The sequence below is a fragment of the Streptopelia decaocto genome (assembly GCF_964273445.1).
Source record: "Streptopelia decaocto genome assembly, chromosome: 13".
NCBI classification, from domain to species: Eukaryota; Metazoa; Chordata; class Aves; order Columbiformes; family Columbidae; genus Streptopelia; species Streptopelia decaocto.
The window spans coordinates 1,345,546-1,372,949 of record NC_138668.1 but is presented as its reverse complement, the minus strand read 5'-3'; the positions used below and the strand labels follow the sequence as shown (position 1 = coordinate 1,372,949).

Below are 27,404 nucleotides of genomic sequence, written 5' to 3'. Positions count from 1 at the left end.
CACCACTCGGCTGATAAAGCGGTTGTGCAGCACCCATTGCGAACAGCTGAGAGCCCAGCAGGTTTCCTTTTGCTTGCTCCTTATCTGTGAATTTTTGGGTAGGTGCCTCTATCCGAGGCAGCCAGAGTTTGGTTCATAATCCATATCTGACACTTAAAATTTCATTCTCTCTTTCCTCTGGGCTGCTGGATGCGGGTGCTGACATACATACGTGATTTGTGAACACCGTTTCTCTTCTGATGCTCACAAAATTGATAGTGCAAGTAACGGCGTCTGTATATCGCACAGCTGGACACTTTAGGAACTTTAAATACATGACGAGCAGTGCCCTTTCAATACAATTATGTCAGAATAAAAGAGACTAATACTAGATAGGGATTTTTTTCATTAACAAGATATGTAGCATACAAGAAAAGAAATATCTCTCCTGGAGTTATGAAGTGTCCTGTTATTCTTTGCAGCAGCAGCAGACTGGGAAAACCTGATTTTCTTAGCCATCGAATCCCATGTGGAAAATTGGCAGCTTGCTTGAGAATTACCAAGGGCCTTTTTCCCCCCCGTCTTGATGGAACAGCTGTTGAGAATTGAACGGGTAGAGGAGTATTAACACTGCGTAATGCGTGATCATAAAGTATCTGCTCACCTCACCCTTCCACCATAAATCTAACGTAGTTATTGAAGAGTGAACATCCAGTATCAGCTATTTCTTGTGCTGCAGTAGTAGTTGTGCCTGCTCCACACATAGTCTGAGCTTTGTGTTTTAAACCTGATATCACATGAGTTTACATCTTTGATGTTAAACTTCGCTGCTGATGCGAGCTGCCAGGAACACATTATTCTACAAAGTGGTTGAAAGTAGTTTTGGCTGGTTTGCTGTCACAATACGTTGAGGAGTCATTAGCTTCTTTAATATGTTTTTTGATGTTTGCGGCCTTGTAATCAAAACCACTCAAAATGCAGCCAGTTTGTTTGGCTGCTGTAAATGCAGAAAGCGTTTTGTGTAGCACCAGCGTGCAGCGTCCTTTGGAGCACCCTGTGTCCGGGCGTGCAGCGCTAAGCTCTGCCGTGCACTAATTCATCATAAACCACAGTCATCCCTGGCTTGCACACTCATCCATGCCTTACACAAATCACTTCCCAGTTCACAAAGCTTTGGTGCACCGGGGTCACAAATACTGGTTCCAAGTGGGATCTTGTGACTCCTGTCATACAAGCTTCTCTAAGACACCCAGGACTCGCATGGATTTTAAATCGTTAGCACAATTTTGCATGAACTTGTTAAATGAATTGTTCATTTCTGATTAGCCTGCAAGGCTGCCTTCCTCTGTGCCATCCTTTGGGATACTGGCTTTAAGCAGATTGGTCCTGCAGAAGGTCGTAGCCTGTAAGCGAATTGGCACCCTCTGCGTTTTCAGACCGAAGTGCAACCAGTAAACCCTTTGACAAGGGAGTTGTCACCCTGGTGGTGACCAGAACAGCAATTCCTGCTTTAAACCAGGACTGCCATCCTGGTTAGTTTGGACAAGGATATTTGGCCTCACCTTCTGTCAAGCAAGCGCGTTCACCTTTTCTCCTTTTTTCTTAGTATAACCTCATTTTGGTGCCTTTCTGTCCACCATCATGTCTCAGCGCGGCACATAGCGGGGTGTGTGTTATTTGGGGTGCGGTGCCCCATGGAGAAAACGTGCCCAGAGAAGAGTCACGGGAAACCAGGGCTTTTGAAGTTCACTACCTGCAAAGCTCTTTATGGTGCATTTCTTGTTAAAAACCCCCGTGATAAAAGTATTACCCTGAGATTCCAGGGCAGCTACAGGTTTTTTGCCACCCCAGATCTTCACGTGCACCAGTGAGATGTTCACTTGCAGTAGGTTGGGTGCTTTTCCATTTAAATTTCAAGCAGCCTTCAACAAGATTTAGTTTTAGTATTTAAAGGCTGTGATTTTTTTCCAGAGATAGAATCATTTTAATGCTTATACCATATTCTTTAATGTGAAGATAGGATCAGAAGTGCACGTCTGCTCACAAAAGCAAAGTGACCGCTCCTGTGAGGTTGATTTACTGCACTTGAAACTGGTCATTAAAAACAAAGAAAAAAAGCAGCAGCCCTCCAGTTTCTGTATTTTCAGATATTTCCAGGTCTTATTTTCCCACTCTGGTTTTCACACAACAAACTGGGGCTTTCCCAGACCAGACAGATGTGGAATGTATCTGCTGGATTCCAAGGTCATGGAATTATCCCATATGAGATTCCTGGCACAGAGGTGAAAAACTTTAAGCACCATGAAACAATTGTTGCCATAAAGAATTAGATTTTGGCAAGCGCAAATCATAACAGATGTACAGTTTCTAACAAATAAATTTGCAGTTGTATTGTGCGCTGCCACACTGTGTACCCAGCAGCAGGGAGGATTTATTCATCTGACTTCAGATAACGCAAATATTTTTAGCTAGCATTTTAAAATGGTAGCAAAGGCATGTGAGCTTTGCAGAGTTAAATAGCCCAGCAAATCACAGAACCCCAGGGTGTCAGGGGTTGAAGGGCCCTGGAAAGCTCATCCAGTGCAATCCCCCCATGGAGCAGGAACACCCAGCTGAGGTTACACAGGAAGGTGTCCAGGCGGGTTGGAATGTCTGCACAGAAGGAGACTCCACAACCCCCTGGGCAGCCTGGGCCAGGCTCTGCCACCCTCACCCCCAACAAGTTTCTTCTCAAATTTAAGTAGAACCTCTTGTGTTCCAGTTTGTACCCACTGCCCCTTGTCCTGTCACTGGTTGTCACCAGAAGAGCCTGGCTCCATCCTCCTGACACTCCCCCTTTCCATATTGATCCCCAGGAATGAGTCCCCCCTCAGTGTCCTCTTGTCCAGCTCCAGAGCCGCAGCTCCCTCATCCTTTCCTCACACGGGAGATGCTCCACTCCCTGCAGCATCTTGGTGGCTGCGCTGGACTCTCTCCAGCAGTTCCCTGTCCTGCTGGAACTGAGGGGCCACAGCTGGACACAAGATTCCAGGTGTGGTCTCCCCAGGGCAGAGCAGAGGGGCAGGAGAACCTCTCTGACCTACTGACCCCCCCCTTCTAACCCACCCCAGGTCCCATTGGCTTCCTGGCCACAAGGGCCCGGTGCTGGCTTATGGTCATCCTGCTGTCCCCAGGACCCCCAGGTCCCTTTCCTCTACGCTGCTCTCTAATAGCTCATTCCCCAACGTACACTGGAACCTGGGGTTGTTCCTGCCCAGATTCAAGACTCTACACTTGCCCTTGTTCTATTTCATTAAATTTTCCCCCCCCAGCTCCCCAGCCTGTCCAGGTCTCTGATGGCAGCACAGCTCCCAGTGTCACCACTCCTCCCACCTTGGTGTCACCAGCAAACTTGCTGATGGTTCACTCTATTCCTTTGGATCTACTTGTCCTGAGCGAGCGCCACATACGGCACACGGATATTGTCCCGGGACCCACCGACTGCGCCCAGCGAGTCTCTTAATCTCAGCTGCACACCCAGAGCTGCCTGAACTGCTGCCATATGGCCCTAATGCTCCATAAAGTTTGACATGGCTTAAGTAAAAAGTGTGCACGGACACAAACACACGCAGGTGTGGGAGGAGAGAGCAGCAAAGGTTTATCGTAGTGCCACGCCAGCACAGCTCGTGCCCGTCCTTTCGCTGTGCTCTCCGCACCCCTCGGCTCCTCCGAGGACGGTTCGGTGTAAGTGGGTTTAAGTGGTGCAGAAAGCAAAGAAATAAAACTGCACGAGAAGCAAAACATTTCCAATTAATAGCTGGTCGAGCTGCCCAGCGATAGCATGCCGCAGCCTAAAAATAAAAGACCTAAAAATAGCTGATAATTCACAGGAGAAAATTCAAGGAGAAATGGAGCCATTGTTTCACACTGGGTTTTTGGTTTGAACTTAAAACAGTAATATTTTTAATTGCAGATGAATGCTAAGTTACAGGGAATAGTTGCACCTTCCTCTGTAACTCCTTTATGGAAAGCACAGCGAAAAAGCTGGGGATTTGTGTTCTTTATTATTATCCTGCTGGTTAGAGAGGGGGCAGAGTCACGGCCTCTGGTTTTCAGTCTCGCCTGTGTTATCAGTCCGGTCTGTGGGCAGGATATTACCCTCCCTGCTCCCCACCGCTGGCAGTGAGTCTAATAATACTTCATGAAGGTGAGAAGCAGCTTCATGGGAAAACGCATAAAGTATCCATTAGTACTGAAAGCAGGCACTGAGAACAGCAAACCTGACAAGTGAGAGAGAAAAACAATCCCTGATAGTGCAGGAGTCCTTCCAAGATTGATGCCTAGAGCTGCCCGATTGATGAAATTAAATCAAATTAATTTGTCCAGCGCTATTCTTGGCTGATCACATCCAAAGCAGCCCCGTAATCCTCGGGGCGCCGTTCGCTTTCATTCCGCTGTTGACATTTCAAGTCAGAGCCGCAAACTGGTTCCAGTCTGGGCAGGATCCGCTGCGAGTTCTTGCTGAGAGCGTACTTGAGATATTGAGATAGTGTCCTGTAGGTGAAATCAGTGTTTCCAGCCCCGCTGACACTCTTGGCGCGCTCGGGAGCGTCTCTGCTCGGAGCCCGGTAGGTGGAACAGTGTTTGTAAACTGTTGGTGCCATGGTAACGTGCACCGGCCGGGGGGGTCCTGGGGCCGCTTGGAGCCGCGCTCTGCTCCGCGCAGCCTGGGCCTTTCTGCAGGAAAACTCGGCTTGAGGCTTAAATAGCCCAAGGAGCATCTCAAGATTTATGATTTAAAAGCTCCTTAACAAGGAAAAGACAAAAAAAAAAAAAAAAAAAAAGGAAAGAAAAATAATAGCCTGATTGTTTCCTGCTCTAAATTGTTGCTCTTTGACTTTCTAACCCAAGAGAGACCCCTTTGGCACCCACCCCTGCGACAGGCAGCAGAACTACAAAGTAAACTCCTTCCGTATGGTTAATGAAGTCACTGCCTTAGGCACACTCTGCTATCGCACCCGATAATCTCTTTAAAAACACAGTGTGATTAATTATTAATTAGGAAGATGAATGTTGTCTAGAAAAGGAATTTCAAAGGCTACAATCCAAACTGCTTAGTGTTATTAGGATTTTGTTGATACCGAAAGTGTTTGTCAAAGGCAGTCTGCAGCGACTCCTGCTATACCTAATGAACAAAATATACCAAATAATCAGAGCCGGCCATCGCTGGGGGCTCTGCACTGTGCTTATTTTTACCAGCAGACGTCGTTTCCCGTGGAGCTGTTACAGGAAAGGTACATTTCATTTTCTTGATATCACCTTGTGTTGGAGCGCGAGCGTTTCCATGGGCCCTGCGGCAAAGTTCGGCCGTGCCCAGGACGGCGTTTTAATGGGCGCCCGACGTCAAAGGTGCAGCTGAGCTGTGCGATTGGGTCCCATCCTGAGCAGGGTTCGAGGTGAAGTGTTTTGCTGAGTCACAGGGACTAAGACGTCAGCTTAATCCAGCTCTCGTTAAACTCGGTTTACCCTTGACTTCTGTGGGCAGTGGCTCGGGCTGCATACACCTGCAGTATCCGTATACGTGTGATACGGAGCATTTTCTTAACAACCTTTTGGAACTTTAGATTAGCCAATATTTATAGTCTATTTTAGGACTTTGCAGATTTTGTTCCTCATTTGTGGCAGAAACCAGGACAACTGTATGTAAATTCTTTGAGTTGCTATGAACCCGGAGACTGCAGAATAATGTAAAATAGTTTTAAAATGTACAGTTAAAAAACCACTGTCAAACCCAGTTGACTCAATCTTGAGTCCGTGATCAGAATCAAGTCCTCTTGCATCGTCCTTCTCCAAGACCATTAAGATCAGCTGGTTTTACGTTATGAAAATGAAGCTTTTTTAAAAGGAATTCTGATGGGTAGCAAAACAATGTAAAAGCAATGTACGCAGACCATGGCTTGTTATGTGAAAACCTGTCACCTGCATTGGCACATCCATGCACCAATTTTGGGAGTCATAATGACCGTGGTATATAACATATGTAACCGTTTAAGCGGCTTATTTTATCTTAGCTACCTACCTGTCTCACGTGAACATCTCATGAACTTTGTGGGGTTTATCCTCACTATGCCGGTGTGATGGTGCGTGAAGCAACCTCCGTGTTGCACCTTGTGGGCTGAAGCGCAGGCACAAGAATTAAGACAGTTCTTGATTCCTGCTGGGGACAATCCCAGGGAACTGGGCACTTCGAAGGTCTGGACCTTCATGGCATCACTCACAGAAGGTCTAAGGCAGAGGAGCAGTGTTACCCCATGGACAGGATCCCATCAGCTGCCCATCCTTTTTCCTTTATGTTCAATTTAACCACCCAAAACGACAGTGGTATTTTCTGACTGACTGAAACGTGTTCGTTTCTGCCCTTGTTTTTGTATCAAAGTCTTCCAAATAACAAAAATCCACAGGCTAAAGGAATATTTGCAGTGTCTTTGGCTACAGAGCTCAAAGGGTTTGTGTTCTCTTGGAAAGCAGCCCTAGAGCTGCGGATCCTGAGCCGTAACACAAAAGCCGTCCCCGAGTGATGCTGCCAGCGGTCCCGGGGCTGAGATGGCGCTGGGGGGGACACGCTGGTGCTTTCCAGGACGTCGCGGCAGAGAACGTTGCTCATGCAGGACGTCTGTGCTACCCCCTGTCTCTGGGACACCGGTAACCTGAGGTTTTGAAGCAAAACCACCGCGAGGACGCAGTGTAGCCATAGAGGCTTAACAGTAGTTTTCATAACCTCTATAACATGTTATACCCAGCGCAAAAAAAAAAAGGAAGAAAATTATTAATGTTTCCTTAGTTCACTTGTGACATGACAACTTGTGTAGGAGTCTCCAGTCTCACTCAGCTGTAATTTAAAACATCTGATTTTTAAACCCATAAAATGGAAGTTTATGCTGGAAATACGGACACACCCTGAGCCTCTCACCGCTGCAGGATACGTGGAAAACGGGGAGATCGTTTGGTGTGCAGAGAAGTAAAACCTAAATTTAGTAATTGACAGTTTCATTCTTCATATATACACGCTTCATTTGAATTTTTGTAAAAATCGGAAGGCTAGGCTTTCTCGATGTTCAACAGGCTGTGGGTTTTTATTTAGCTAATACTTGCTTTAATGTGGGGTTGGCACTTTGGCTGGTGTCTCTCCAGCCTTGTCCAGTGGTGTCTTCCTACCACGGGGGCTGCAAAAGCGCTGGAGGCTCCAGCTCTCCAAACACCTCGTGTGAGCAGGGAGAGCAGAACAGGGTTCCCAGGAGGTTCTCAGGATCCTTGTAAGCTCTTTTGGCATTGAAAACTGAGCTCACAGGCCCTGATTCGAAGCACTTAGTCAATGTGACCAAGAATTTGATGGCCTGAGGCATGTTAATCTGAACTGAATGAAGTGCATCTGCTGTCCCAGGAGCTGGGAGCTCCGTCCCGAGGCTCACCTGAGGGGTGTTGCTCTGCTTTTTAGCAAACATACTGCAGTATAAGCCAGGCATGAAATACAGTGGTGTTCAACCCGGTGGAAGAGAAATGGAGAATTTGGTAATCTCTGCTGGAGTTCAGCCCTTTCTCTGCATCGTGTTTAGATGTCCCTTGCTGGGATGGCTCTTGTCCCTCCTCTGCACAGGTGCTGTTGAGAGAACTGCAGATTTAGTGGCAGAAAATGCCCGTTAGGGCTCGTTCGTCAGCTGTGCAGGGCGGGTTCTGTGGAGCGTGGGGACAACCTTCAACACGCTTTCCTTCTGAATTGCAGAATGTGGTCCTTTGAACACAGACGATTCAACAACTGATCCCGTGGTAAACTCCCCTCTCTCCTCGCGGTTTGCTCCCGGTTTCCCTCTTGCCGTGGGGGGCACAGCACTCGGTACGAGACTCCGGTGACGATGTCTGTCTCAGCCTTTTGCTTGGTCTGGTTACTTCAGCATCTACAGAATGTTTTCACAAAGAAGCAGATGGTGGTAGGAGTAATTGGGCCATAAGACAACATTAACAGCTAAACCCGACTTTCACCGGGAGGGATTTTGCGGGCAGGGTGAGGGAGGATCAGCGCTGTTTCCTTGTTTTCCCCCCGTCCGTTCGGCCCCGTCCGTTCCGCGGGCGGCAGCGCAATGCGCCGTCTGCTTCCAGGGGATGAGCCCGGTCAGGTCACTCACAAATACGAACCCTTGATGAATAACCCATTATGGAGTCACTTTTATGTTGGCTCTGTGGACGTTTCCTGGCTTCAGAGGGAGTGCAGATAATGGCTGGCTTTGTAGAAAGAAAGAATCTCTAAAATGCAACATTTTTTTCCTTTGTGACTTTTATTGCTTTGTGTGCTGACATGTCTGAGGGAGGAAAACAGCGCCTTGTTGCCAATAATCCACAGCGCTTGGCACGGACGATCTTTAAAATCTGGCACCGGGATGAGTATTAATTCAGTTGTTTTCCCACAGAAGCTGCTGATTAGTCAAGGCCAAGTGTCACCGAGATGATTCATTAAAACCCGGCATCTGAGCCCACCTTTGCTGAGCGGATCTGCTTTCCGTCACCGCTCTGACAGGTGGGCTGAACGTGTGATAAAAGGGGCAGCTAAAACCCTAGAACGGAGCGAAGATAAAAAGGCAGAGGGACCCTGGCGGCTGCTCTGTGGTGCAACCGCCTCCCGGTTTCTGGGCGAGGAGCCAGGACAAACTGACACCCCGGGCAAGGGGCTCGGAGCTGGCGCCCCCGTCCCTCTGTCACCTGCCCCTCGCTCCCAGGCTTCCCAGTCCCGCTTGGCAACTGGTAGGAGGAACTGGAGCACAGGTGACCGTGGTGCCCACCACGGCGTTCCTCTGGTGATGGGGATGACGGTGACGGTCACTGCAGTCTCGAGTCCCCCGACGCCTCGGCAGCCACCCGCCCGCCCTCCCCGATGTGGGCTCTGCCGCGCTGCCGTGCCTGAAGTCAAAAGACCACGAAACTTCATGTTGTGATTCCGAAAAGCCCTTCAACTGAAGAGGCTTAATGAAAAAAACCCCAACTTTTTATTCTTTGTGCGAAACCCACTTTGTTTTGCCCAGGTGTTGAAGGGCTCTCCATGCACGACGTAAACGGCAGCTGGTATTCTGCTGCTTCTGGCTTTTCGCTGTGTTTACTGGTCTGTCTCTGCCTGAATCTCGTCTTCTTCCATCTAATAACAACATGTCCTTTACTCCAAGGGGAACGCATTGGGTACAGCACAGGTTCAATGCAGACTGCATCAAAAAAGCACTGAGGGGGAGGTTGTCTGAGATGCCGCAACAGGAGGGTGAATAAAATGACTGGAAAGGGCTTCCGCTGTCAGACGTCTATGATTTTAAATACTGAACGATCAAGGCAGAGGCGTTTCCTGGTGATTAATGACGGGCTGGGTGTAGTCATGTCTGGGCCCTAACCCTGGCCTCTCGTCTGTCCCGAGGAAATGCCCTGTGGCTCGGTCGTTTCTGCTGTTTTAAGCTGCGCTGGGTTTATGATTGATGGTCATTTTTAAAAGCACCTTTACGTCTGTGGCTATTTTAGTGGCTGCTCCAGACAGCTTTGTTCCTGCTCTCTGGGCCGGGTGCTATTTCTGAACTAATCTAAATGTGGGTAGGTAGCAGGAGCGGTGAAGTTCGGGTTGGTGCAGGTTGATAGCGCTGGTGCACGTGGCGAGCAGCCGATTGATATCGAGCGTGGCTCTAGCGCTGATGTACAGGATCCGTGCCAGCCGGGCAGCGGTGTTTGCTTTCCGTCTCCGCTGGATTCCCGTCTGCGTTAGTGGTGCTGAGAATTACAGCCAATAAGAATATGATGCAAGGAGGTTACAAGGTTATGATGATGAAGAAATGATAATCACGCAGTGTCCCTGTGGCTGTGGCGGTGCTGGGGCGCTTTACCCAACACTGCTCGCCCTCAAGGAGGTTAAATGGGTGCCACGATGCACCCAGTATTACTCTAATGTTGCATTTTGAGCTTATTTAACATTGCACTATTAATCCTAAGGATACTCCAAGGTGGCGCCTTTCTGCAAATCCCCTGGAATCAGTGGCACTCAAGATTTCCAGAGTCATGGCCAAATCTGAAAAGCTGCATGCATAAAATGTTATATATTTGTTGTCAAAAGCTCTCGGTAGTTCATTCGTTTGGGAATTGTCTCACGCTGTTGATCTGCAGTGAGGCCGAATGGATGCGGAAAAGAACTCACTTGCTAGAGATAAGCAAACCAAACAAGCACCAGTTTTTGGGTCAGCGCAAACCTGGGCCTGGCCTTGCAGCTCTCTACCCATAAACAGCGCATCAGGAACGACAGTCAGGAAGGTTTCCCATCAGCCAGCTGAGCTGATTGAACTCATCACTTTTTAAAGCGGAGGGGGACACTTCAGCTGGCGGATCGTGGCAGGTCTCACGGGTTCACCAGGCGATCGCTGTTTCCAGGAGCAGCATCGGGAGCTGGAGCTTTTGACTCTCCTTGATTTAAGGTCACGATTTGGAGACGCTTTATGAATGATTTAATCACGTGCATGACCCAGTAAGCGGGCAGATGTGGTCAAATAAGGTGGAACTCATCACAGGTGCAGCTGTGATAGGTGAAGAACGTTGCCCAGACGGTGTTTGTAGATGGTTAAATGGTATCTTTTATTGGATATATCCAGAGAAACAGGCAACTTGGAGAAAGTTGTTCCCTTTTCTAGCTATGCCAGTTGATCTAATAAAAGATATTACTTCCACAAACCTCGTCTTGCCCGCAATTAAATAAAATACTCCCAGCTCCATACTGTGCGGAAGATCTTTTTATTTCATTTCAGATCTGCTATCGCTCTCATTAAACCCACCAGGAGTCGGTACATCCAGTCCCATTGTGTGAACAGGAACGTTTTAGACCATTTCACAGCTTCTCCCTTCATCTTTTGTAGTAACTTCACAAAGATTTAACAGCCACATATAATGAGGGTTTGTGCAACTGTGGAGTGAGGGGAAACTTGTCTTTTGAAAGTGTGAATTATGGAGTGTGCGGATTAACAAAGTGAGGAAGAGCAAAGGTATGTTCATAATAGCAATTGATAGAGTTAATAGCAATAGCACATGGATCTGTCTGACCTTTTCCATTCCAGTTCTATGGGCTGTACCGCTCTTTTCGAGCGGATGGTGAAGAGGAAAACAAAATAGGCTAGAAAAAACTTTCTAAGCTCAAAACTGGGATAAAAATGTAGCACTTGGAGGGCATGGGGAAAAAACTGCTTTTCTTTAAAAAAGCAGAAAATAAAGTATGAAATAAAAATGGGAACAGAAATCGTAACGTCCTGCCTGTGAAAACTTAAATTGTTTACTTAAAAAGCAGAAATTTATCCTGTGTACTTAGTGTATGCAAAGAACATAGACATGGACTTTGCATACACTCGTGGGAGAGTAAATATTCTTCAATTTTGATCATGATAAATACGTCCTTTATTATATCATGAACATTTGCCTTTTGTAGCCACACTGCTTAGGCCAACTGCTGGCTATAGGATTCATAATCAGATATAAAACCAGGGCTGCTGAAGCAATTAGTGCTTGTAAGTACCTGCAGGATCAGGCCTGGGGGCCTCGGTGTTCCTCGGATGGGACACTGGCCGCACAGTCCCATGGGTTCAAAGCGGAACATCTATCAAAGTCTCATCACGTTGGGGAGGGTGGGAGCTCATGGATTGTAAACCTTAATTTATTTTTTATGTCTAGGCCATAATTTGTTACAAAACAAACTGCTGATGCGTTTGAAAGAGTTGAATAAATACTCGTAGCACCGTGACGGGGCAGCAGCAAGGGAGCGGGTGGGTGGTGAACACGGCAGAGGTGGGGATGGCACTTGGCTTTGGAACCACCGCTCCTCTTGTTTTTGCAATAAGATGCTGGTATTTCCTCGGAGGGTTGGAGAGAAGGTTAATGGTACCGCTTCCTGGGGATACAGGCACTGAAAGGGAGTATTCCGGATCCACGGAGGGTGGTGGTTTCACTCCCGAGTGTCCGCTAGCAGAAACACAGACCCGTCTGCTTTCAGCTTCGTATCATCGCAAGGTGCTGATTTATGAGATGGTGTCAGACTTCCTCACGGTCTCTCGGCCTTTGCTCCGTGGGTTTTGCTTGGTGGTGCAGGAGGCTGAAATGGCTCTTGGTGGACAAGATGCTGCTTTAAACTGAGCAGCACTAAATAGCCGGATCCTGCAGATCTGGGGTTGTGCTGTTTGTTTCAGAGAGACTGGTCTTGCCAGGCTTTGTGTGCCACGCAAAGGGAAATCCTTCCCACCGAGACCAAACGCTTTTGGGAGTGAGAGTGATAAGCCCCTTGAACCCTTCCTAGATAATGCTCGTACCTCCCGGGACGGGGCTCAGGGGATTTATTCAGTTGTATCATTTATAAGAGGTCGGGTTTGCTAAAGGACAGGAAAGCTTAAAACTGCATCAGAAAGATTTGACGAAGTAAAATGAAATACAGCCATGAAGGCTGTGATGGGTGCAGGCGTAGTGGCCAGCACAGAATTCATTTAGTATGACAACTTCATTAAGTGTCTGGGTTACACGGGATTGTTTCTGTATTATTTTATTTTATTCTGTATTATTTTTGCCCTGGTTACAGTGATTGTGTACAATTGGGCTCTTCCTCTAATCCAGTCACAAAGCATTGTTTCCAGAGATAAGATACGTAAAGTGAAGATAGAGAATTATAAATACATCTTTGTTTCGTGGCGTGGACGGTCTTCCCGTGCAGGTCACTCGGACAATGCTCCAGGATGAACTCGTGGAAGCGGTGACTTGTGCAGCCAGAGGCCGAGCGGCGCAATCAGCTCTCGCAGCCGGGTGCTCGCTGTCAGGCCCTCAGGAAGCGGCTTTTGCTCCGGGATAGACCTGTTGTCACTGGGCAACGGGAAAGGCCTCTGTGACTGTTCAGAGTGGAAAAAGACGTATCTGGAATATGCATTGCTTTATCCTGCCAAGCCAAGTGTTTGTTGTGGAGGCCAGACACATCTGTCCTCCTCCAACAGATATCATGGTGTTTCTTGGATTAAAAAGGCCGACTGTAGTGGAACAGTGGAAGAAATTGCTTCAGAAGACTGACTTATTGGAGTCCTATATCACATGGACCCCGTCAGAAAAATATTAGCCACAATAAAAGCCGACACTTGGGGAGATGAAAGCAATATTGCTCAATATTGTGAGTAGGTTTACAGCAACACGCTCTTGGTGGGCAGCGGGGAATCGAGTCCTTTCTTTGCTTGACCTGGGCACTCGATATGGTTACTTTGGGGATTCTTTTTGTTGTTTTATGTAATAAAACATCTGTAATAAAGGGGTTTTTTTTTAAATAGATTTGGGAAGTAGACTGGAGACATGGCCTGTGGACAGCTATTTGGGCGAAGGGGTCAGGGTTTTGCCAGGCTCCAGATGCGGAGGAGAGGAGGACACGGGCTGCAAGTGGTTCTGAGCTGATCCCATATTGCACAGGGAACAGGAACAGCATCAGTGTAGAGAGCTGCACCCGAACGGACATTTGGCAAGAGAGAGGTCGATATCCGTGCGGGGTATTTCTGGGAGCGCTGCTTGTGAATGCGTGTTTCTTCTGAAAACTTGCAGTAAGTGCAAATAACAAAACTCATTACACTATCTTTACATTTTCATGCCCTTGAAGATTTTCTGGAAGGTCTTGGAAAACAGCAGCTTTGGCGGAACAATTTAGTTATATCAAGGATAAGGAATTCTTGCTGGAAACTCGACAGGCACCAAATCACTTTGTTAGATCCAGTTCTTGCAGTTACTTCTGCGGATAGCGCTGCACTTGCTGTGGACAGTTTTATGTGCGTGGCGTGTTTTAATGGTAGATACAACCCCAAACAAACACCACAAAAGACTAAAACCAACCTTCCCTTGTATGTTTGGCTTATTTTGAACAACCTTGCTCAGCTCAGGTGCCCTCGCTCGAGCACCTTTGCCACGTTCATGTTTCTGTATGTCCTGCCATCGGCTGCCTGGCACATCGCGAGTGCAAGAACCCACGCCAAGAAGAGTGTTGCGATTGTTTTCAAACAGATCTGGATTTACGGCCCTGGTGTTTCTTCAGTATTTTTGTGAGCCTGATATGGTGTGTAGCTGATGGGGTGGAACGGTAAATTGTCATGAACAATGTAACGTGTTGACAGTCTGATATCTGGGGATTTATATAATACAGGTTACTGCGAATGGGCAAAATGAGGAACTATAACTTTGGATGTGCCAGATAATTTGATACACATCCAAGTCCATATAAAAACCGTCAGCTGCTTAGCGTGTATAAAACAATACTTGCACATCATTTGAGTTTTGTTTCTGGTTCCTGGCATCAAAAGAAATAAGACTTACCTCTTCATTTATACAGCACATAAGTTAACCTCGGGGGTGGCCCGGCAGATTCTAAAGTGTATGGGCTTAAAAATAACCCGGTTATGAAATAGGGCATGATGCAATACGATGGTATTACAGCAGCTTGTTGTGCCGGGGTGTTTCAGGGTGCTCGGTGTCTCCTCGAGCCCCGACTGTACGTGTGCGCACACAGGTGGAGTGTTTGCGGCTGCACCGGTGAATCCACACTGAGAGCTGCAGGGGGTTTGTGCTCCGAGCCGGGGTGGTGACAACCCAGTGACACCGGACTTGGGCGTTCAGCTGCAGAGTCAGGGCTGGGATGGTTTCCAGTAACTGGCATCAATCCCTTGAGCACAGTCCACGTTACTGCGTCTCCTCCCCGTCCTGCTGGGACAGGACCAGCCCTCACGCGTTACCTCCCAGGCTGAAAGTCTTACCATCGAAACACCAGCGCTCTGACCGCGCTGCCTAAACGATGGCTCTCCAATCTATTTAAAAATCTTGGCTTTAAGAAAAATCTTGTAAATTTCAGTTAAAATAAAAATATGTTAACATTTTGCCTTTCCCTACGCTGCTGGTTTGGAGTCAGAAGATAATTTCATATGTTACTGTAATTTTTTTCCAGAAGAGCAGATGCCTTCTCTATCCCTCTACAAAAGCTTAATGCCACGATAATTTAAGATTTCCTCCAGGTTAGAATATTTGTACATGTAAAAGCTCTTTGAAGGTTTAAATAGACTGTAACTGAGTTTTGACATGTATTAGCATGTGTTAAGTGCAGCGGTTATTAAGGGTAGAGGAGAGCAGACACATTCCATCTCGCAGCGGCTGCCTCGCAGGTGTCTGTGTCACCACGGGCAAAGCCCGGCAGAGCCGCTGGAAACAGAGATCACCCTTTGTCGCAACAGCATTAAAAACTCCCTTTACCGAGCATTTCAGCAATGGATCCAGAGAATGACCAGCTGAGGACTGAGCTCTGCTTGCCGTCTTGCAAAGTCCTGGCCCAAAATTGTGACTGCAAAAATGCCATTTTATTCCTTTTGGTGTAAATATTTTCTGCATCTCTTGTAAGGTTCTACAGCCACCCAAGAACATATTCTAGAATTCTATTCTATTCTATTCTATTCTATTCTATTCTATTCTATTCTATTCTATTCTATTCTATTCTATTCTGTTCTGTTCTGTTCTAGTTCTTGTTCTTGTTCTATTCTATTCTATTCTATTCTATTCTATTCTATTCTATTCTATTCTATTCTATTCTATTCTATTCTATTCTATTCTATTCTATTCTATTCTATTCTATTCTATTCTATTCTATTCTATTCTATTCTATTCTTGTTCTATAATTCTAGTATATTATTCTATTCTATAATTCTATTCATGCCTACATTTGCACAGCATGATGTGCATTAGTTAAATAGGAGTTACTGAGTTCTGTTCCTCGTCTGTATCCAAACAATTCATTAGAGAGAAGTCATTTGCCATACTGGTAGTCATTTTCTTATCCTTTAATTCCTTTCATTCCTATATAAGGGACTGATTGAAATTGTCATCTCTCCCGTAGCAGAACTAAAGGAGTGTGCTGTGCAAAAGGAAAGTACTCGGGACTCAATCTGTTTGAACGCATAACAAAGCCGCTGACTCTCTGCGCTTGTTCTCGCAGGGCACAGCTTCGGTCCTGCAGCGCCGCTCCGACAACGAGGAGTACGTCGAAGTTGGGAGACTGGGGCCCTCGGATTATTTCGGTAAGAAAGTTCAGCCTAAGCGCGGTTCAGAAAGACGGGCACGTGGGGTTGTATCAAGCAGTTATTGTTTTAAATAGCGTTCTGCTCTCTCGCGAGGGGGGGTCACGCGTGGGTCAGCGCCGCTGTCAGCGACACCGAGACTGCAGCGGAGCTGGATCCGTTCTTGGTCTGCACCCGCAGAGCTGACAGGAGACAGATCCAGAATCAGCACGGCAGTCTGAAAGCATTTGTTTTCAGAGGCATTTTACACGCATGCATTATGCATGTGTAATGCATTTGTACTGTCAGCAGAATTATGTAAAGTGTCTATCAGGAGACATGTGAAGGGAGATGTTCCACCACCAAACAACTGGATGGTGGGTTGAATATGCACCCTCTGCAAAAGAGGCCGAGGGGTGTGACAGCGTCTGCGTCCCCGTTGCAGGTGAGATCGCGCTGCTGCTCAACCGGCCCCGAGCGGCCACGGTGGTGGCGCGGGGGCCCCTGAAGTGCGTGAAGCTGGACCGGCCCCGCTTCGAGCGCGTGCTCGGGCCCTGCTCCGAAATCCTCAAGAGGAACATCCAGAGATACAATAGCTTCATTTCGCTCACCGTCTAAACGGTTCCTGCTGCAAAGCTGCCTTTGTGTGACCTCTGCACTCCAGTTTGCTCCGTGCAGCTCCATGGCTTGACGAAGAAAAAATAAAAGATGCGCATTTCACGTGTACTTTTCTGTTTGTGTCACGTACCGGGTGTCACGTCAAATCTCATGTGTCATGTAAGTAGGAAGACAACTGTTTGGGTAAGACTGGCTTTGGGAAGATCAGGCTCTTGGCTTGCAGGCGAGACTTTTACCTATTGTTGGATCATAGAACTTAAAACTGTGTTTTTAACTATTTAAAAATCTTACAAATTTCTGTTTCACTTATTATCTTTGAAGTCGGTCTTACTCACCTTTTGTCACGCTGCTTTGATCAGACGATGCCCCTTTATCCGTCACTTCTAGAAAACTCGTCACTGGCCGTGGACTCGAGGTTTCCAAATCCCGTGGGGTGAGCAGCAGTTGTAAGAGGGAAGATCTTGTTCATTCCAGCGAGCCCCCGAAAAGTAGCGCTTTTGAGTCATTTTGTTCATGTCTTAGAGCCAGGGGCCACACTCCTCCAGGTTCCAAGCCCTCGGGGTCTGCTTGGCAGGGTTCGCTGAACCAGCCGGCCTGCTCCAGTCCTCTGGGGGAGCGGTCGAGGGATGATGTTTTGTAAGGACCCAAATGGAGCCTTTAGGACCCAAGCTACTTGTCCTCAGCTTTTTTTTTTAAATGAGGGTTTGCATTAAATCCCTTAAGAGTCCAACGGGAACTTCTCTGCTGAATTAAGTGGGCTTTGAAACATTTATCCGTGGCAGAGCATCCTCTGAATATTATATGAAATGCTGAGGAGGTGCCAGGTGCACATTGGGAGCTCAACAGCAGGTTGTTTTTAATAAGGTCAACTTAGTTAAATCCAAATGCCTTTCTTTTAGAATATGACTAAATTTTAGGATTTTTTAGGATTTTCTGAAAACCAAATACCTGCTTCCAAATGGCGCCTGTCCTCCACAAGATGTTATTGCATAATGAACAGCACAGGAGCTGGCGGCCGCTGCGCTGCCCAGATGTGGGCACCTCTGGGACGGAGCTCGTTGCAGATCCCGGCCTTCCTGTGCTGCGCAGCCCTCCAGGATGAGATCACTTGGGTTATTCTTTGCGAAGCTTTTCCTTTGAAGGAAAGCTCGTCCTTGCCAGCAGCAGCAAAGTCTGCATCTCCGCTGCCCTGAGCAGCACTGCCCGCTTTTCCTTGTGCCAAAACTCTCTTTCTTCCTGATAACATCTTCCAAATTAAACACTGACTTCCTGTACCTTTCACCTGCCAAAGGTACCAGTGAACTGAGGCAGCGGTCTCCCTGTTGAAACTAGAGGTGTTGGTGAGCCTGGCTAAGGTTATTCCTGCTGCCACGCGATGTGCTTGCTGCTTTGGAAATAACCAAAACTGACTTGGGACTTACCCGGAGGGCCCAGCGGTGCAGCCGCTGCTCGGGGCGTCAGGCTCCTCAGCACCTCGGGGGGCGTCATTCAGTTCGGCACATTCGCAGTGGTCCTCCCAGCGTGTATTCATCACTGCTATTTATTACCATTATGTTCTCCTTCTTGCACGTGTTGCAAAATATGACTATTCACATTCTACAGCCTCGCAGGTTTTATCGTGCACATTTATATAGGCAGACTCCCGTTATCTATATATATAGATAAATGTATATGCATTTGCAAAACTTTTTATTTGCTTCACTGTTTTTGTACTCTCTCTCGTGCGTTTTTTAAAAGAAACACTTTTTAAAGGTTGCGAGTCACTCCTGTATGTTCTTTTACCTATTGCACCTCTGTTGTAGTGGGAAAAAATTGTGTTTCGTGTAATATGCAAGAAGCATCTCTTGTTAAACACCAAGTATTAGCCACACTCTTTACAAGTCACTCACATGCAACACCGATTCTTTGCTTTAAACCTTTACAACTCATGGAAAACCCATTTGAATTATGGTTCTGTTCTAAGTAATCTCAAGAGAAGTGTAACCGTTTAACACCAGGATTCCTATGCTTTATTTGGAACAAAATGATATTCAATGACATTTTCAAGATAATTGTAATATTTGCAGTGGATGATGGGACACGATTGCAGTATGAATAAAATTCTTCTACGTTACGTGCGGCCATTGTGGGTTTATTAATAATGGAAGTCTGTGTGAACAGAAGTCATGTTCTAGTTAAAATCTGCGTATCATAAAAAGTTTGAACTCTACTGAAAATAATCAGATGCAAAGGGACAAAAAATAGAGTGAGAATCGCAGCGCTATATATAGTAATGGGAACCAAACTGGTTTTCTAGATGATTAGCATGAAGAAATAAAAAATCTGTTTAAATGTAACCATATATGTCTATATGAAGAAGTGGGGGCTCAAGGTGTCTCTCGGACCTTCACGTTGTTGTTGAGATGCCACTTCGGCCGGGCATTTCGGCGCATGTGGAACACGGAGAACACGAGCTGGCTGGCTGCTCGTAGGGACCTCGTGTGGAACTTCGCACCCCGGGACTGCCGGCGCCTCTGCCGCTCTCTCCCAAATACCGACACTGCTCGTTTTCCCCCGGTATCGCAGACAAAGCCCATGGCCACCCCGGGGATCTGTCCCAGCCGTTCCTCTCGCCTCCTGGCCGCGCACCGGAGCCGCGCGGCTGCCGTGGCTCCTGTCTGCGCAACGGGCTGGCCAAGAGCGGCCCGAGGCCAGAGCTCTGGAGAAGGCAGAGCCTGCAAGGAGCCACCCGGATCTCGGGCACCGGGGTGAGGGCCTGGGCCGAAGGTCAGGACAGGGCGGCTCTGGGTGAGGAAGAGCTGTTCAGGTTATAGATGTCACAGAATGTCCTGAGTTGGAAGGGACCCACAGGATCATGGAGTCCAACTCCATCCCTGCACAGGACACCCCACAGGTCACCCCGTGTGTCTGAGGACGTTGTCCAGTCTCTTCTTGAACACTGTCAGGTTGGGCCGTGACACCTCCCTGGGGAGCCTGTTCAGTGTCCAGCACCTCTGGGTGAAGAACCTTTTGCTCATGTCCAAACTAAACCTCCCCTGGCACATCTTCTGCCGTTCCCTGGGCTCTGTCACTGTCACAGAGCAGAGTTCGGCGCCTGCCCCTCCTGCTCCCCGGTGCGGAGCTGTAACCGCAGTGAGGTCTCTCAGCCTCCTCTCCTCCAGGCCCCGCACAGGAACCCTGGGCGGCTCCGACATCCACGGGCCGTCCAGCTTTCCATTTTTGGAGCGTGTTATTTTTCCCCCTTCGCTATGATTCAGGCGGGAAGGACTCGTCTTTCCAGAGAATTACTCACGTTATGTAGTAATCAGAAGTGACCGCTCTCTCTGAGGCTCTTCCAGAAGGACATTGCCAGCCCACGCTCCCCAGAAAAGAGCAGCTCACCACTCCTCATTGTCATGCTTTTTCCGCTCGGTTTTAATTGTGTCGCAGCCATTTCAGGGCTCCCAAGACAAAAGAAAATACTTTTTCTTTGTTTTAATAGGTTCTAATTGTACCTCCAGGTGTTTTACGAGGCTCAGGTGGCTTCGCTGTGTGTATGTGGTTAGTCAGCTCTCCTCAGCATTCCCGCCACTTTGTGGCAACGGGCGCCTAAAGCTGTGGAGACACATGGACCCCGTGAATCCCCGACCCTCAACCAGCGCGGCCCGACCACGTTACTGCTGCACGTGTGGGTGGGAGACAAAGAGCCATTGTAGGTAACCCCAGTGCACACCAGTTCGGTTGTTGGCTGCTGGTTGGTTTGCTTGCGGTCGGTGGTCGTCAGGAGCGGAGTCAGCACACGAAGGGTGACGTTCCTTCTCTTGTGAAGGTTGCACAAGGCCTGTGCATCGCGCTCAGTTTTAAGTCTTCACTGACCTATTTATGGAGGAGCTCCTGGTTGTCCCTTGTGCACCTGTGTATGTAGCAGCTGGGAGAGGGAACGTTACCTTGTGCAGAGGCAAACTGTGATGGTCTCCTTACAGACAGCCAGAGACCCCCTGCCTGCTGTCGGTGGCGGTGCCACAAGGACGTGCCGTCCCGGCGGTGGCCGCGGTGTCCCCACAGGGGATGTGTCATTACACCGCTGACCCCATGAGCACCAGCCAGTTTAAAAGCTCACACTTGATATTTCAGAGACCAGCTCACCATTTAGAGACCAAATCATCTATTCTTACATTCCCAGGCATGTTTTTTTAATTTGTTTCTAATGATTTGGCAACTCCGCCTGGAGCGCATTTTCGCCTTCAAATGCACCCGGCTGCTCAGAAACTCGTGTTTCCGCAGCCAGAGTCGCTTCTGTAGGTCCCACTTCCCTCTGGGGAAGGAGAACATATTTGGATATAAGCGTATGAGTGGCCTTGAAAATCCGATGTTACGGGAACGCATTGGCTCCGATTGTCCTGGTCCTCGCAGGGTTTCCCTGCGGCTCCTCGCTGCTCAGCAGTTTGATCCAGATGCAGCGCTCGCACAACATGCTGGCTGAAGGAAGTGCCATCTGCAGCCAGCCGGTGCCTCTGCGAAGGCCGAGGGTGCTTTTTGTGCTTGATCAGCCTCCGGTGCCAGAGCAATTCTTCTGATGTCTAAAAATCTGGATTCAGCTGTTAGGAAAGGGGCTGCACTTTGCCTGGGAAAGGGAGACAAAGCACGAGCATCTCCTTGGGCACACTCGCACTCTTATCTCACAAGTGCAACTTTCACTTCCAAGTGCTCCAGCCACTCCCCAGCCGCGGTTTAATCCGCGTTCTCAAGCCAGAAGCATCGCAGAGAACCTCTGCTGCCCAGACAGGCCGCAGCACACGCTCATCCCGTGCTGGGGCCACTCTAAGTGTGCAGAGTTCTCTTTAACAAAAGAGTCGTGAGCTCTCACGGAGGAAAATCATACTCATTTTACCCAAGAAGACTGCTCCTATTCCAGTACAAACCGTCTCCAAACATGGAACAGCGCCGTGCCATGTTGCCGCACGGGCCAGCAGCGCTAAATGAATTGGCAGATGCTGCGCCGCTGCCTGATCTCCAAATGCTGCTCCTCGCTACTCGTCGCTCCGGTTCGAAGCCAAAACGGTTGATTTGCCAAACAAGTGCCCCTCACCCGAGCCCCGATGATAAACGGAGCCTCGCGCTGCCAGGACCTGCCGGGTGCGCCCTCCGTGCCCATGGTGGGTGCTGACGGCCTTTGCGAGAACGGGCGGTCGGCGAGGGGACGTACAGACCGAGGACGAGGTGGGGATTTCTCAGCACCGCTGTTACTGGCGCTCGGGATGTTCACGCTGCTGGCTCTGGGGAAATCGAGCCTTTCTGGGAAGTGGCTACTCCCTATCCTCTTTATACAGAAAATGTATTGTTATTATTTGAAAGCACTTTTGTGTTGCCTTTAGACTACAAGCATGGCGATTGTTCCATTAGAAGACATCATGGTGCATAGCAGTGAAATACGATGTACAGTACCATGCAGTATGTATTTTCCAGATAAACTGGGAAAATAGTGGCATGGATCTGCAAAGTGGGGACACAATAGCCGCTTTGCGTTCCTCCATGTGCGGAATTTATACGCGCTACAGAGTGACTCTGTTCCGTGCCCATGTGTTTACGATGATCGGGTGATTAGTCGTATTTCTCAGCTGGTTTCATTTTCTCAGTTGTATTTGTGGGCCAAGCACAAAGTCGCAGCGACTTCAGATCGAACGCGGCGATGAATTAGTGCTGGCTAAACCCTCCCACCATTTCTTTCCACTACGGCAGCGAGAGAGAACAGACTTAGCAGCTGAATAATACAAGAGATTATTTCTCCTCATCATCCAGGGGCAGCTCAAGCAATTTGCCAGATAGAAGTAGTTGGCTGCGTTTGCAGACTCTGGGATATTCGATTGAGACTTTCCAGCCCGAGGTGCATCCCTGCACCCGCCCTGCCCGGGCGGCAGCTGCGTCACCGCTCGGTTTAACTTGCGTAAGGGCGGCTGCGGGAATCGCTGCCAGGGACGAATCCGCACGGCGCAGCGCCGGCTCCTGCAGGACGGGAAACCCCCGGTCCTGCGTCGGGAGGAAGGAGTCACGGCCTGTGCACGGCTCGTACGGCTCCTGGCGGGGCCGGAGGGGTCTGGGAAAGCAATAGAGCTGCTCCGCAGGCCGGCAGGGCTGTTCGGCGCTGCTGACGGCCACCGGCAGCACCGCGAGCTCCGCACGTGCTGCCACGGGCCCGATTCCCGTGAGATGGTAGGATGGTGCGGAACCTTGACACGCATCCAGTAAAGCATCACACCCGCTCCTGTTGCCTTGCATTTCTGGCTTTTAGCCTGGGATTTGGCTTTTATCGAAATATAGGAGTAGTTGAGGAGGGATTTTTAAAACTTGGATTTGCGGGGGGCGGGAGAAGGTACCACAATGTCTGGAGGTTCCTGAGGAACACAAGAACCAGCCCAACAAAGGCGACCTTGTGCAAGCGGGGAGATGCTGCAGAACCTGTGTCCAGATGAAAGCTGCCCTATCAAAATAGCCATAAACAAACCCATCTCCTCTGCTACAGAAAAGCTGTTGTGCCAGGAGCATATTAAATTGTATATGCTTTTTCTCAAGGCAAAAGAATTGCAGCAGTGACGGCAGCTGTGCGCGCTGGAGCTGAGCCACCGTATTCAACTAATGAAGGCCTCGCTGAGGACGGGGTGGGGGAAGGACTGCGGATGAATGTTTTATTCAGAGGGACCCGCACTGAAATAATCTACCGGCACCGGGGAGATGTGGTAGGGGAAGGAAAAGTGCCAAAAGCAGGTGCCTTTGCCAACAGGCAGCACAGGTGACGGGCCGGATGCCCCCGGGCCGGCTCCGCGGTGCCGCGGGCGTTGCTGCTTGCAGGATGAGGCGAGATGTGTTCTGCCCTCTTTCCCTGGGGAGGCTCTCGGTCCCAGCGCCCGGGAGCAGAGCTGGGCTGGGCTGCGCTCACAGCTCTGCCCCACCGGAGCCGGGTCTGGGGGGGTGCCCGGCCTGCCTGGCACGGGGTGCAAGGGATTCAAAGCCAGAGGGGAGCGGGGAGATGTGGGCAGCCCCGTCCTCCACGTCACTGGGTTCTGCTGATGGCCACCTGGTCAGTCCCAGGTGTGGTGGGTAAGTGGGAGATAAGAGGCCTCATACCCCCAGGGGAGGTTATTTCAGCCTGTTTTCACCCAGCAGAGCTGCTCTTTGCCTGGTTTGTGCTGGTCTCCTGGAGATATGGGGTGCAGAGGGCTCAGGACTCCCCCAGCAGTGAGGCCACCTGAGTGTCCCCACACCGGCGACAGGGCTTGGAGGGATCCCTCTGCAACCTGTCGTTGCATTGTAAACAGCCAGGAAAAGGGATTTCATCACCATTCACACTATCTCAACCCAGTGCGAAATGAGCTTTGCCACCCAGGTCGTTGCTTGTTTGGAGGAGGATCTCCAAGCCTGCTGCCCAGGCTTTGCTCTTAACTCCTGGGGCTATGGAGGTCGGAGCCTGAACCTCGTGGCCCCCGCATGGAGGTGACACACGTGGGAGCCCAGGTCAGCCGGACGCCTTCCGTGAGCTGTGGTGAGTATCTAACATCTTCTTCCACCTTGAGCTGCAATTCCCTTCTGAGCAAAGCTGCATTGGGAGTGACGGACATGGGATAATTTCCTAGTCCTCCCAAAATTTAGAAACATCAAGAAAACCAGCAAGATGCTTTGCTTATTAACTCAGGAGCGCGCTAGCGTAGAGGCACCTTATGTAGATCCTCCCTGGGAGTGAAATAAAGCAGAATAAATTCAGAAAGCGTGACTTCTGTGCAGACACCTTGCAGGTGCCTCATCAAAGATCAGTTTATCCCCAGGCGATGTAGTTCAAACGCTGCAGTGAGGAAATGGGGTGGAAGAGCCCGACACCCACCTCAGCTTAAATTCGGTCCCTGCAGCTGTCCCCTTCTCTAGGGCAGAAGAGGAGATTTATGGCTCTCCTGCAATGCGAGCGACGCTCCGGGCGCCCGCCAGGTAAATGCCCTTTTGTGCTCGAATCCGTTCCCTGCCTGGAGTCTCTGCGCACACGGGGCTAACGTGATTCACTGAAAGAAACCCACTTGGGTTGCTTTTTAAGCAGATTACAGCAGATTAGCTGACTAATCTATATGGAATCCCCTCTCCAACAGTTTCAAACTGTAAACAAATCCAGCCACTTTTGTATTGCATATAAATATTTACTGTGGATTATATGAAGATTAACTTCAAATTATATTTGCAACAATGGTTTTATTTTGTGATTTACTACCTTTGGTAAAGTAGAACCTTTTGAAAGAAATATACCTTCAACAAAGAGTGAATTTAAGGCCTATCAGCTGTACAATGTCACGTACCAGAGCATGTACACAAACAGAAACTGAATACATTAGCACCCACAGATGAAGGAAACTGAGAATAAAAGCTACTGGTGCAGAATGAAAATGCCTGGGATGATCATAACGTGGAAGTAGAATCTTCCCTGTAAGGTCTGACTTGGTGTCAGTCGCTGACACCTCCGCTGCTACTCACAGTTGGTTTTGGCAGAAAATAATTGTGCGTGGTTTGATGGATGTTGTTTAGTGTCTTGAGATGTCACTGTCCTCGGGGGTCAGTGTGAGTGATGCTTTGCTGCCCAGGTGGCTGGTAAGAAATGAGGCACCTTTATAATGAAGCAGTTCATCTTCCTGAAGCTCCGGGGGTTCCATTGTATCTCCAGCCATACGGAGAAAGCCAAGAGCCACCAGATGGACTTTGGGGGCTGCTGCTGACCCCGGTGAGATCCCAGCAAGCCCAGTGACTCGTGGTGTGAATGTAAAATGTCCCGGGGGGGCTGGGGGTTGCTGGTGGTGCCACGCAGCTCCGCAGAGCGGGGAGGGAAAGGCTGAAGACGTCTCTGTGCCTGGGGCTGGATCACGGCGGGAGGAACCGGCAAGTGGGGAGAGAGGAGGGTCCGCGTGCAGGGGGTGCCCGGAGCAAAGCGCATCCTTCCAGAAAACAGCAGGGCAGAGGCCACCGGGGAGGGACCGTGCACCCCTACCAGTGCAGGACCGGGTTTGGCAGCACATCCGAATGGGTGTTGGGGGCAGGCGGCACCAGCCCACCCGCACCCACAGAGAGCAAAGCCGACCCTGCACGGCGTTTGGTTGGGACAGGGGAATGTTGTGTCTACCGGGCCAGCGAAGGAATGCTCAGTTTACAAGACAATGGCTTTTTAGGAAGCCAGAAAAAGTTAAACAGCCTTCCCAGATGGCAGATTGTCCCATTCCACCCTTTGTGTAATTAGGGCAGCTTCATACTCCTATAAAGAGACAATCTGTTTAATATATGAGTTTTCCAAAGTCTGAGCAAATGAGTATCTGAGAACTGGCTTCTGATGTGGTTTATGTTCTTTTTGATAGATTTAGGTTATGGGAATGTTGGTTACAGAGGCAGTGAGTGATTCATGCTGAAACCATGCGGTGCCATCTGATACACGCTGTCCACCCAAAGGTAGAGGGAGGCTGCTGCCTGGCTCCTGTTAGTGCCTGCAGCTGAAGCTGCTCAGTTATAATTAAAGCAGAGAAAAAGCAAGGCCTGCATTTTGCAGAAGAGAAGTAATACCAGATCACCATTTCCATAGCAAACTGGGGTCTTGCAGTGATGCCTGGAGACCTCAAACTCAAGTGCCCTGTGTAAGGAGCAGGACCAGCGCCTTAGAAAAAGCCGGTGGCCCAGTGGAGCCTCCGGCCACTGCTTTACGAGCCCAAAGCGACGCAGACAGGAGCTGATTGCTCTGTGCTTGCTGCCACCTTGGAGCCGCCCTGGGAAACATTCTTCCCCCCGACTGCAGTTTTGTCTCAGTAGTACTTGCAGATGTGGGAAAGAAGGGGGAGAAATAACATTCCCCTCTACATTTTTTTCCCTATAGTCAAGATTTTGAAATCCCGTCTCCATCTCCAGAAGATCAAAGCAAGCAAAAGGGGGGTCTCTGCGAAGTCTCAAAGGGGAGCTGCTCTGCAGAGAAGGGTTGTGGTTGTCCAGCTTTGATGTGCTCCCTGGGCCACCAGGTGACCCTTTTTTGGCTGGGGCTGGTCTGCCAGCTGAAAACATCACTCGGAGACAAACCTTAGCGCTGGAACGGGAGAGCGGGCACGGGGCACAGGAAATGGGGTGAAAGAAGCCGTGGGGCGCGATGTTGGGCAGCAATAGGGTGGTCACTGTCACCCGGCTGCACGCAGCACGTCTCTGACTCCCGTCACCCGGCAGGGGAGTCCTCGTCAGAGCTCGCAGATTCCCTTTGGACTTTCATAACTCCTCCAGGGTTTGTGTGAGAGCAGGGAGAGGCCGTGAGCCAAGAGCTTTGCAGCATCACATACCTTTGTTGCCATGTAATAAGCAGAAGACTCAAGGATTCTATTTTTGTTTGCAGGTTTTTCCCCCCTCTGTTGCTTGTGTTTCAACGATGCGTAAGTCTGGAAGGAAAGTTTGTGTCTTATAGCAAATTTGTAGCTGAATTATGGGGGGTGCTTTGACCACTTACTCTGAGTTCATTAATGTTAAAATAAATCCAGGGTCGCTAGGGATCCCTGGCTTGTGCAGGCATCGAGAAAGCCCTTGAAACAGTGTAGGAAACCGGTACCGGAGCAGCAGCCTCCAGCCCACAGAGTCCTTTGGGTGACACTGGAGCTCCAGGACTGTGCGGGGTGGCCTTGGAGCAGCTCCATAAGGGACCGTGTGCCCTTCCCCAGCGAAGCCACCCTCTCCACCTCCTGTTCTGCTGACTGTGTG

General features: G+C 49.2%; 1 protein-coding gene across 2 annotated transcripts in view; it reads left to right on the top strand.

The window, feature by feature from the left end:
• Nucleotides 1–18,792, top strand: part of PRKAR1B (protein kinase cAMP-dependent type I regulatory subunit beta) — an 88,310-nt gene extending 69,518 nt beyond the window's left edge. For both annotated transcript variants that reach the window (XM_082064833.1, XM_082064832.1), the window contains exons 10-11: nucleotides 16,001–16,082; nucleotides 16,507–18,792. In XM_082064833.1, the coding sequence (XP_081920959.1) occupies nucleotides 16,001–16,082; nucleotides 16,507–16,679 (255 nt within the window). In that variant the 3' untranslated portion in view covers nucleotides 16,680–18,792. The remainder of the gene's footprint in view (nucleotides 1–16,000; nucleotides 16,083–16,506) is intronic.
• The last annotated feature ends 8,612 nt before the right edge of the window (nucleotides 18,793–27,404 follow it).